The following is a 12,047-nucleotide window of genomic DNA, read 5'->3' as shown; positions in this document are numbered from 1 at the left end:
TCTGCATAGATTTTGTACCAGACAATGGCAGGATCCATCTTCTGAAACCACCATCTACAGAGTGCATAATTGAAACTCAAATTTCAGTATTTTATTTGTATGTACATTTCCATCTTTTTTCACCTGGAAAGAAAAGATCTAAATACAGACAGACTGTAAATGTTGTAAGTGTATAGCTTTCAACAATACTTTTTAGCTGAATAAATGCTTTGTACAGAATTCTTAAATGGAGTTTACAGCTACATTGATAAAATGGATTCCTCATTTTCCTTGTTTTTGTTTTTAACCAATAACAAGCAGAGAAACAATTACAAGTTAATATTAATAAGCAGCTCAAATAACACTGGTTAAACTATGTACAATACAAACCATTCATACAAATGAAGACTAGGATATTGAATTTTGTTACAATATTTTTTTTTTCTTGTAATAAAGATAAGACAGCCACTTACAACTTACATGTTGCCTAGCAGACATTTGTCTTCCAACATGGTGTTTTGAAGAGTATCTCGGCTAGTCTCAGATGATTCTACCTGTTTTGAGTGGCCGCCATCAGAATACAAAATCATGTGGTCTGCTCACATGTACATTCCAAATGTTTGCTCATCTTTATTAGTTCGAAAGGCTCCCTCTGCTGAAAAAAAGGACCACCTGAACGCCACCTAGAATGTGCCCACAGTGTGCTGGAGAAAGATCACTAGAGCTTGCTGTGTTGATAGAAAGAGAATACTGAACTCTAAACACGCATTTCCCCACTCCCACCCCTAGTTTAACAAGATTTACTTCTACAGTATTATTTACCAGTACAGCTACTCCAACTGATAGATGCATGAGTGGGGATTATTGATTATCATGTATTCAGGACTTAAAAGGAGATTTCCATAACAGCCTGTGTAAGAAACCATTCTCTGCCTAGTTAATCCTTTTTGCTTGATGATAGGTTATCCTGAAACATTATATATCAGACAATGAAAGCCCTCTTAACGGGAATCTCAATAGATACAGGCTGCAAAGAGGGAGAAGGAAGGAAAGAGAGAGGGGGAAAGGGAGGAGAGAAAAATAGTGTGCGGCATTATTTAAAATCCATGGTGATTTACAACCAGACGGATATACATGGAGCTGACTGGGTGGAAATGACATTAGATTGATTTTTCCACTAACTTATTTGAAGCCAGTTGACATCAGCAGCATTTGTAGACACATTCCAGGCAATAGATGTGGCCTTCTTCTTGGAAGTTAGAGCCCTGTCATATGACCTCTTTTATTTTTTATTTTTTGTTTTCATTGTTATTATTATTATTATTATTTATTTGTTCCTCAGGGTCCAGTCTCAGACATATGGTCCTCTTCAACCTGAAGGGAAGTAAGGCGTGTCACTATGGTAGTTGTAATCAGGACACACCTTCTGTACTAGTTTATAATCTGTACTATAAAAGGAAATGTAAATACAGATCACTTTAAAGGGCTTGGAGCAGAGCCATGAGACGTGGCTTTGGGTCTGCTCCTGGTAACAGGTTTTTGAAGGGTCGTAGTTGCAGAGCGTGTTCTTGGTGGCCTTGTCAACCTTCTCGTATTCAATGCGGCAGTTGAAGGACTTGGAATCTTTGGCATCAATCACCGTTTGTTGTGCCAAGTCAAACTCCACGATTTTGGTGGGGGGCACCAAGCTCACCGATACATTCCCTTGGCCGGTTGAATTATGCCGGAAGTAAACACTAAACGTCCCATTGCCGTGATCCACTATTTTCCCAGTTATCAAGAGGTTTAACTTCACTGTCTTGATGTTGGAATGAAAATCGCCCCAGCCAAACATTTTCTTAAACTTCCCAGTCTTGACAATCGGCCGTCTCTTGGCTCTGGGTCGAGGCTCTTGAAGGTCTGTGGAGTTCCTCAGCCAGTCCCAGAGATCTTGCTCGGAATACGTTTCCGGGGCATCATACCGCAGACTCACATCCGTATCATTCTCTTTGCCACGGAAAGTCTGTGATAGCAGCCGGCTGATCGATAAGTCTTTGCTGCTTTCTGTCCATATGTGCTTTAGTGTGGATTTGGAACTGCCTGTTTTTAGAAGTTCTGATTTTCCACCACTGGTTAAATTTGCACATGTGACCTGAAAGAACAAAGGAAGGAAAAGATGTGTTTATACATGTACATGTGTTACACCAGTTCCATCCTTCTCAAAAACCAAGGTTGGATTCCAGATCTATATGTAACTCAAATGCATTTAAAAAAAACACAACAATAATATTCACAGCATCGTGCTACATTTAATTGGTATGTAAATAGGAAAAAGAAAGATGTGTTTCATTAAAATAGTGTTATCCATTTGTCTCTCTTCACAGGTACATCCATCTCCAAATCCCAGAAAACTAAATAATGTTCTGGGCAATACCTAACTGGAAAACTTTTGCCCTTTCTCTTCAACAGGCCCAAACCTTGTCTCTTTCTTTCAGTGCCTTCTCAAGTCTTTCTGTCTTCTCAAGTCCTTCTTCCAGAACCTTCCTACCTGAAGCTACATGAGGCTTCTCTACTGTTACCTGACTTGCCTCACCCTTATGTCCCCAACTCATATTGCTGATCCCATCTTGTCTAGGTAACCTGCAAGTCTTTCAAGAAAAGACAACAACATGTTATGATCGATACACAACTTGATCCAGCTAAATAAACACAACATGTCAATATGTTATGTTCCATACAGAACTGGGTCCAGCTAAATCAATTGTGTTGTGTTGTTGGCAACCTTCAGTCTCGAAAGACTATGGTATCGCACTCTGAATCGTGGTTCTGGAACAGCGTCTAGTGTGGCTGAAAAGGCCAATTCGGGAGTGACAATCCCTTCCACACAGGGAGCAAGTGCAGTCTGTCCCTGGTCTGTCTTCCTGGCTATGGGCCTTCCTTCTTTGCCTCTTTGCCTCAGTCTGTTGGCCAAGTGTCTCTTCAAACTGGGAAAGGCCATGCTGCACAGCCTGCCTCCAAGCGGGCCACTCAGAGGCCAGGGTTTCCCACTTGTTGAGGTCCACTCCTAAGGCCTTCAGATCCCTCTTGCAGATGTCCTTGTATCACAGCTGTGGTCTACCTGTAGGGCGCTTTCCCTGCATGAGTTCTCCATAGAGGAGATCCTTTGGGATCCGGTCATCATCCATTCTCACGACATGACCGAACCAACGCAGGCGTCTCTGTTTCAGCAGGGCATACATGCTAGGGATTCTTGGCTAAATCAATATTACCATATAATTCATAGTGCAATGAAAAAAATCATTACGTTATTTATAAAGGTTTTTTTTTTCTCTCCTCTTTCTTATAAGTACTCACGGTGGCACCAAGATTTTGAAAAGTTCAATTTGAAATGAATTTCACGGTTACTTCTATGGGAAAGGATCTCAGATTTTTCAAGGAATGTCAAACATATTTCTATAAAGCAAGTGAAATGTCTTAAGGTGGGGTTCTGCACACTCTACTTTAGACCAGAATAAAACATGTCTGCCATGATTTGATATTTAGTTATTCACAGGCCAATCCTAACCTGCCCTGGTGCAGGTTGGCCAGCAGTCCTGCCCTGCATCCAGAGCAGGGTTGGGGCCAAAAGTGGCACAGCCAGAGTCAAGGGAAATTGTTTTCCCTTACCCAGTGTCATGCTGCAGCAGCCCCAATGAGGCTACTTGGATCTGTGCCACCTCTTTAGGGCTGCCCAGCACACTTGTGCGCCGGCCTCCTTGCTCGAAAGTCAGTGTGAAAGTGCTTTATGGCACTTTCACAACAATGATGGACCAGCCCAAGGGACTTGCATCAGGGACTTGCTTCAGGATTGCGCCCTTAGTTTAAATCAGTGTTTCTCAGACTGGGGGTTGGGACCCACTGGGTGGGTCACAAGCCAATTTCATGTAGGTCCCCATTCATTTCAATATTTTATATTAGACTGGTATGTGACTGCATTTGGGGAAATATTACAGAACTGTACTTTTAACAAGCTACTATGTATATTCTTTTAACAATGATAGTCTGTGGGACTTACTCCTCGGTACCTGTGGGTAGGATTGCAGCCTTGGATTGTTAAAAATTTTCCTGATTGATGATGTCACTTCCAGTCATGACATCACTTTCAGGGGGTCCTGACAGATTCTCATGCTAAAAAGTGGGTCCCAGTGCTAAATGTGTGCTGGTTTAAATTATTTCCCTCCAAAGAAGCAGAGCCTTCAAAGTGGTGAATATCTGAATGGGCAGCAAATTGGCATCTAAACATCTAAGGGAAATAATCTTTTATTGAAGTCATAAGAGATGCAGATCACTGCAGTTCTCATACCAAAGCTCTTCACGGCAATAAGGCTCAACTGTTAGTTCCTATGTTTCTTGGTATAAGATTAATTTCCTTTTAGAGCAGGGGTGCCCAAACCCAGGCCTGGGGGCCACTTGCGGCCCTTGGGGGCTCCCAATCAGGCCCTCAGGGAGCCCCCAGTCTCCAGTGAGCCTCTGGCCCTCCAGAGACTTGCTGGAGCCCATGCTGGCCCAATGCAACTGCTCTCAGCGTGAGCATGACTGTTTGACCTCTCACCTGAGCTGTGGGACAAGGGCTCCCTCCACTACTTGCTGTTTCACGTCTGTGATGCAGCAGTGGCAGCAAAGGAAAGGCTGGCCTTGCTTTGTGCAAGGCTGTTTATAGGCCTTGAGCTACTGCAAGACCTTCATTCATTCATATAAGTTCCAACTCTAATAAATTCATGTACGTAAATTTATTCAAAATTTAAATGTAAATTAATTCTTTTTTTCCTTGCCCCTGACACAGTGTCAGAAAGATGATGTGGCCCTCCTGCCAAAAAGTTTGGACACCCCTGTTTTAGAGTAAAGTATTGGGAGGACAGACCAACCTCCTAGATCTATCCATCTGGAGACTCAGAAATATCAGCATCACAGGAGTTCTGACTTGCAATCCTTTCCCATTACCTGACTAGCTAACAAAACTACTTATTCACTTTCAGAAAAAAATCATTTCAGAAATGCCTGCCCTATGGAAATGCCAAGGCACTTGTAAGCAAACAGGGAGATCTTTTCATTTACTAGCTATCATTCATTTTATTTGCTGGCTGCCGTAGTTCAGCACTGCCTCAGATCAGATCCTCTTTCCCGAAGGGGAGCTACATGGATCATCTCATAACCCGGAATTGTTTCAGGATGATTTAAAATAGATCAACAACATGTTCCTAACGAAATATCTTTCCAGCTGCTCAAGGGAGCAGGGAGAGGGAAAGAGACAAATACGGGTATGTTTGCCCCTGGGATGATTTAGCCAATTTTCCCTTCTTTTGAATTGCAGGGAAGATAAATACAGCCTAGCATTTGATAGCCGGTTTGTATCTACGTCTAAGATCTGCACCGTGAGTGAGGAGAGAAGCTGTAATGAAATGCACTGAAGGGGCACTAGTTAATGAAGCAGCAATGAAGATGTCACAGGCAGAGGGAGAAAGACTCCGCATATAATTCTTAAGCAGCAGATTGGGAACGAGAGCAAATGATGAGCAGGAAAGTGGCTTAAAAGGCAAAGCATGTAGTCTAGCCTGGATCTGCCCGCAGAACATGAACTAGCAGTTAACTAGCCCTTCTTCTATCAATGTCGGATAGGAATTTCCGCTAACCATTACAGTCTACTATCCTCAAAACCCATGTTTTGTCATTACCTTCCATCTGATTTTTAATGAAATCAGCTGTTGTAGCGCATCATGTTCAAACAACATGATACTATAGAATGAAAGATTGGTAAGCTAAGTTCAAATAACCACATTTTTAGGCTTGATGACGTCAAACTCCCATTGCAAAACGAAGATGCTGATTACAGGAGAAAGAACATAGAAAACTGCCTTATACACAGTTGGACCATTCATCGAAGCCCATATTATATACTGGTAGGCAGCTCTCCAGGGGTTCCGACAGCCAATTTTCTTTGTCCTACATGGAGATGCTGGGGATTGAACCTGGGACTTTCTGTTCTATGGCTGTGCCAGCCCCTCCCCAACACACTGTTAAACCCTTAGTTTGGAGCTAAACAGGAAGCTGCTTTCTATTACTGGAAATCGCTGTTAGTCCATCAAACCCAAGACTGTCCACTCTGACTTGCCAGAACTCAGGTAGAATTCTAGCTCATTCCCCGCAACCCTGTTTGCTTAACTGGATATACCAGGATTCAACCTGGAAGCTTCTGCTTGTTCAGGAATCGTTTTCTATGAGCCATAGGGGCATATGCTGCTACTGATGGTGTCACAAGAGCTATTACTGTCTCTTGGGAGGGATTTGGGGCAGGAAATAGGTGTGGGGCAATTCATTGAAACTTCTCTCCACCCACACCATGAGTGGAATCAAAGCTTCTTTTCCTGCTGCTTGAAAGGAAAAACATGCAAGAGACAAAGAAGTGTTAAACGGATCGTTCAGTTTAACTTATTATAACAGATGCAACAGCAAGGTGCATAGCCCTTGATTAGCAATGTGTTTTTACGTGCAACGTTTACACTGAAAATTGTGTACTTCTTGTCAACTCTAGTAATATATAGCCCTTTGGCTATATATACTAATAACATTTTCAAAAATTAGGTAGCAAAGTTTTCAAAGGGAGCTTCAAAGACAGGATAAACATAACCAAAAGCATGCCTTAAAATAAGTTGTAAAAAGAGACAGGTTGATGCTATCATGTGGTCAGCCCAAATGAAGCTGCACAATTTGCAGGAGAATGTGGCAAATGATTTCACAGTTTCACACACTAAGGCTGCAATCCTAACCACAGTTTCCTGGGAGTAAGTCCCATTGAATAGGAGTGGACTTGAGTTACTTGAGTGGACCTGCTAGGATTATGCCCAATTGTATGCAGGATTGGGCAACTGCATGAAAACAACAAGGTCAGAAAATGGTTGCAAACAGCACATGGACTGCTTCATCAACAGGCATTTTGGGAGCTCTGCTGCAAGAGGTCACCCAGGAAACTTCATGGTTGAGTGGGGATTTGAACTTGGCTCTTCCAGGACTAAGTCCAACTCCAGAAATGCTATATCATCCTGGCTCCCAAGAATCTTCCAGGAATCACTAGGTATGCAACATGAGCCGTCACTGTGGGCACAATCCTAACCCACTTTCCAGCACCAACATAAGGGCAATGCAGCTCTGAGGCAACGGAACAAATGTTCCCTTCCTTTGAGGAGACCTCTGTGAGTGTCACCCAACTGCAGGATGCAGCACACATCCCATTGGCACAGCTATGCCAGTGCTGGAAAGTTGGTTAGGATTTGGGCAAAAGTAATATATAATATTTAATGGCATAGAAATGCATACGGTTGGGGGACGCTGGGTGGCCAGATTCCACATGCCCACCCCCCCCCCCAGCAGATTGGAAGACACTGACCCAGACACTCTCCTGTCACAGAACGGTAGTGGACAGCACAATGGCAAGCACAAAGGAGAAAGGTGCTAAGACAGCAACTTAATTGGGCATGCTGCTGTTCCTGTTACCGTAGCAGCAGGGATGCCAGAAGACCTTGACAAGGGCAATAAAACCTTGTGAAAGTCTGGGCTTCCCCTGGCACACATGACTTGTCACACTGTTAATGGAATGAGATGGCAGCACTGAGAAGGAGAGGTGAGAGTTGATGATGATCCTTAGGTCAGAGAGGGAGCCACATGGGCTTGCCTCTTCAGGTGAGGTATCGAGAAACCCCTTCCCAGATCTAACTGAGGTGTGCATTGGGAAAACTATTTGGGAGGAGGAATCAGAGGTGCTGGATCACTTCCAACTTGCAGGGAGAGGTTATCCCACTTTTGAAAATGTTGCCAGAGATAATTACTGATAGCAAGGTGATCTCGGAACTCTTTCACCTAGTGACCCATTTTCCACCAGTAATGAAAAATCACTGCTCGATAGTTGGTTATTTTCAGCCGTGTTTTGACGGACCATAATTTGCCCAAGGGCATATTAAGAAGATGGAGTATGTTTTCAAGATTAAGGAATTGATTTGTCTGTCTGGTTTCCCTCAGTTTGAAGAGAACACTCCTGTCTTTGTGTTGCAGCCTTTTAAAGGCTAGAGACATTTTTGCAGTGACACTTGACTTCATTAGATGTGTTTTTCATGAGTATTAGTCTCTCCCTGGAGACTCCTGAGGGGAGAGCAAGTAATTTACCTCAAAGCCTGTGAGGGATTTAAAGACATCCTTCACGTATATGAAATGGTACCTACGGAAACGTCAAACACTGAATATCAGAGAGGTTTGAGGAAAATCCAAAATGGTATAGAATTCCTCTTAATTCTCTATAGCAGTGATTTTCAACCTTTTTCATCTCGTGGCACATTGGCAAAGCACTAAAATGGTCAAGGCACGTCATCGGTTTTTTGACAATTGACAAGGCACACTGTGCTGTCAATGGGGGGGCTCACATTTCCCAATGGCCCTACTGATAAATGACCCTCTCTCAAATTCCCAAGGCACACCTGGGGACCATTCGCAACACACCAGTGTGCCATGGCACAGTGGTTGAAAATGGCTGCTCTACAGTCTTTCCACGTTACCACTGAATGACTGCAGTTCCTTGTTGGCCTTTGTTGGTCTTAGAGATCTGTCCATGATCTAGAGCAGGGGTGTCAAACATAAGGACCACAGGCCAGATCCAGCCCCTATTATAATTGGGCTCTCCCAGCGTGATAATTGGGCTCTTTCATATCTTGAAATTATTAATAGATTTGCACATTTTCTCTTCTGTCACTTGCAGCCAATGAGTTTCTATATGAGAACAAAGTGCATACTTCTGGCCATCATCTGCTTAGTGACGTCACTTCCTGCTTAATGATGTCACTTCCTGCCCTCAGCAGGTGCCATGAATGCTATTCAGCCCACTATATGAAACAAGTTTGACATCCCTGATCTAGGGGAGAAAATTCATCATGCCAAGATATGCAGCAGCCTTTTCTTTTATTAGAACAGAAGCTCCCTGACTGAGGGCCCAATTCTATCCAATTTTCCAGGACCGGTATAGTCACGCCAATGGGGCGTGCACTGCATCCTGTGGTGGGGAGGCAGAGGCCTCCTCAAGGTACAGGAATATTAGTTCCCTTACCTCGGGGCTGCATTTCAGTTGCACCGGTGCTGGAACATTGGATAGGATTGGGCCCGGAATAATTACAAAACTAAGGGGTACAGAAGGAAAATAGGAAAAGGACTGCAAAAGTAAATGAATTATTTGCTAATGAGGCTGTCATATTTCGTATTTCCTGTCTTAGAAATATGAATTTCAACAGCTCATTGTGTTCCTCCCATATATATTTGTAGCACTGGGAAAATATGGTTTCCCAGGACACCTGGTGACTGGCTTGCGGCTATAGCAGTGTGCTAGGCCCCAGAGGGGGTCCTTGTCCTCTTCTTCCATTCCGCTATCATCTCAAGATCAGCAAGTCAGGTAAGCAAGTTGGAGGAAGATGAAGACCCCATTTCACTCTCAGTGATGTCATTAGGGGTGTAACATGATCTGGCTTGGAACAGAGCTCAAATAAACAACTCATTCTCCAAGTTTTAGTGCTCCATGTCTGGCCAAAAATTATTTATTATTATTATTATTAACAGTATTTACATACCTCTTTTTAACAAAATCATGGTATTTTTGAATAATACCTTCTGGCGCGTTGGGAGTGTCCAAAAGTAGGGAAAAATAGGACAAAATAAGGGGGGAACAAGGGCACTCATCACTGGTACCACGTAAGACGTGATCCAAATGTCAAACAAGTTAGAAGACAGCCAGTGCTTCCTCATAACATTTAAGTGGAAGACTCTGAGACATGCTCCATCAGAACAAGTATTATGAGAGAGATGCAAGTAAATTTACAAAGATCTGGAGGACTGAAACATTAACCGCCTGAAATATCCTATTAACTCTTGCTCTCTGTTTTACATGTTTAGAATGAATTTAAACTAAACTCTCAAACCCAGTGCCAATGTCATCATTACAGGTTCTGTGTCCGTCCCCCGCCCCCTTCAGTTCGATGCATTATGACTTTTGAAAAATTCACAGCAGTTCCATTCTGTAGGGGATTAAAGTTTCCTGGAATAAATTAGAGAGGGTTAAAAATGTCTAACAGAGTTTTAAGGCCTCTGCATAATACAGACGTCACCGAGTTCAATTTGCTTGGAAATGAAACTCTAGCTAGGTAAATAACTTTTGTCAAGGAGTGAGTACTCTGGTTCCACACTCCTATAGGCTCTCTTTTATTAATATTTCCTATGCCATTTCCCACTTATGTGCAGAAAAGAATATTAAATAATTTTCAAATTTGCCTGAAAGGCCACTGAGCAACATTTTAATCAAAACCGGTGCTGTACTCCACTTTACATATGCCACTTGTTTAAAAAGATGCCCTTTTTTAATAGAAGAGTCTCGCCAAACACTCAGGATCAACTTATGAAATAATATAGCCCCATCACAAAGACTAATTCTGCTTATTCCATCCCTTGTCAATAGAGTCTTTTTTAAAATAGTTATAGGATTATGAGATAGCATTATGTGGTTGCATTGCCCACACATCCCCAATAATGCAGGAGACAAGTGGTATGGACTATAAGTGGCCATGATTGATTTAAATTAATACATATAATCTTGGGTTCTAAGTCCCTTTGTGGGCTCCTTTCTTGGAGGAGACAGCCATCTCCTGCCAATTCACATGGAATGTTCCCACCCTGACCCCGAACTATAGATTGTCTGCTCCCAGTTTGAAGAGACACTTGCCCAACAGACTGAGGCAAAGAGGCAAAGAAGGAAGGCCCATAGCCAGGGAGACAGACCAGGGACAGGCTGCACTTGCTCCCAGTGCGGAAGGGATTGTCACTCCCGAATCGGCCTTTTCAGCCACACTAGACGCTGTTCCAGAACCACCATTCAGAGCCATAGTCTTTCGAGACTGAAGGTTGCCAACTACTACTACTACTACTACTACTACTACTACTACTACTACCACCACCACCACCACCACCACTGGAAAGGCTTAAGGTTGTTGTGGATTACCCCCGCCCCCCCCATGCTTAGTAGCTTTTGTGGCTGACTTTAAGCCCTTGGTCAAGGGGTTCTCAGCCAGGATCCTTAAGACAAGCAAAGAGATTGGTTCTTGTCCCACTTGCCCACAGGGCCAGCCTTAGGGCAGTGTGTCCATTCTGGGCCCTGAGCCTGGAGGGGCCCCATATTGGGGCTGCGACTGGAGTGCCTGCAACTACAGCTGGCACTTCGCCCTGTAGCTGATGCTCTGGCATGAAATCGTCCATGCCAAGGTGTCACAAGCAGAGCATGGTGGGCAGAGCGTTGCCACTGGATAGCCCTCCCTCCTGCCTACAGCTGGGTTTAATTGGCTTAAAATTCCACCACCACCACCACCGGAAGCAGTTGGCAGTGACACTGCTGTTGCCTATCTTGCCATTGCTGCTCATCCTGGTGAGTAAGGGGGCCCCTCAAAAATGTTTTGACTTGGGCCCCACAGCTCCTAAGGCTGGCCCTGCTTGCCCAAACCACTTCCTCAGCATGCATACCAATACAAGTATGTCAATTCTTAACCCCTCTCCTGCATGATACCACCATGGAGAAAGTTATCAACCTAGAGAAAGTACCACACCTTCTCCAATAGTTTGAAAAAGGCAGAGAACAAAAAAAAATCCTTGAGGCAGCAGACGTCTCTCAGCCAACTTGTCCCACTGCTGCCATCAGTGCAGGGGGGGGGGGGAGTTCATGGGCCTGGCCAGATAGGATCTCAGATGGGCATGTGTATTGACCAGTGCTCAGCCTGACTGACCTCTGAGGCCACCATTCCATTCATTCATGCCGCTGCTGCCATGCATGTAAAAAAATTTTAACAGGAAATGGCAAGGTGTAACAACAGCAGCATCAGGCAATGAAAAGATTGGAGATTACGAAACTGTACCAGGAAGCATTGGAGGTCACAAGAAAAGCAGGTGAAGCAGATAGACAGCCACCAGCCAAGATGCCAACACCAAAACCCTAAGACTGCCAGAGCCAAGCCAAATTTCCTGTACACAACCCCGTGTGA

The 12,047-nt window shown here is 43.7% G+C and overlaps 1 protein-coding gene across 1 annotated transcript in view; it reads right to left on the bottom strand.

The window, feature by feature from the left end:
* Positions 1 to 1,348: 1,348 nt before the first annotated feature.
* Positions 1,349 to 12,047, bottom strand: part of NXPH1 (neurexophilin 1) — a 211,764-nt gene continuing 201,065 nt past the window's right edge. The window contains exon 2 of the mRNA XM_066629112.1: positions 1,349 to 2,110. Within this exon, the coding sequence (XP_066485209.1) occupies positions 1,349 to 2,110 (762 nt within the window). The remainder of the gene's footprint in view (positions 2,111 to 12,047) is intronic.

The sequence above is a fragment of the Tiliqua scincoides genome, chromosome 5 (assembly GCF_035046505.1).
Source record: "Tiliqua scincoides isolate rTilSci1 chromosome 5, rTilSci1.hap2, whole genome shotgun sequence".
NCBI lineage: Eukaryota > Metazoa > Chordata > Lepidosauria > Squamata > Scincidae > Tiliqua > Tiliqua scincoides.
The sequence above is the reverse complement of the archived record's forward strand: the minus strand, read 5'-3'. Positions and strand labels throughout refer to the sequence as shown.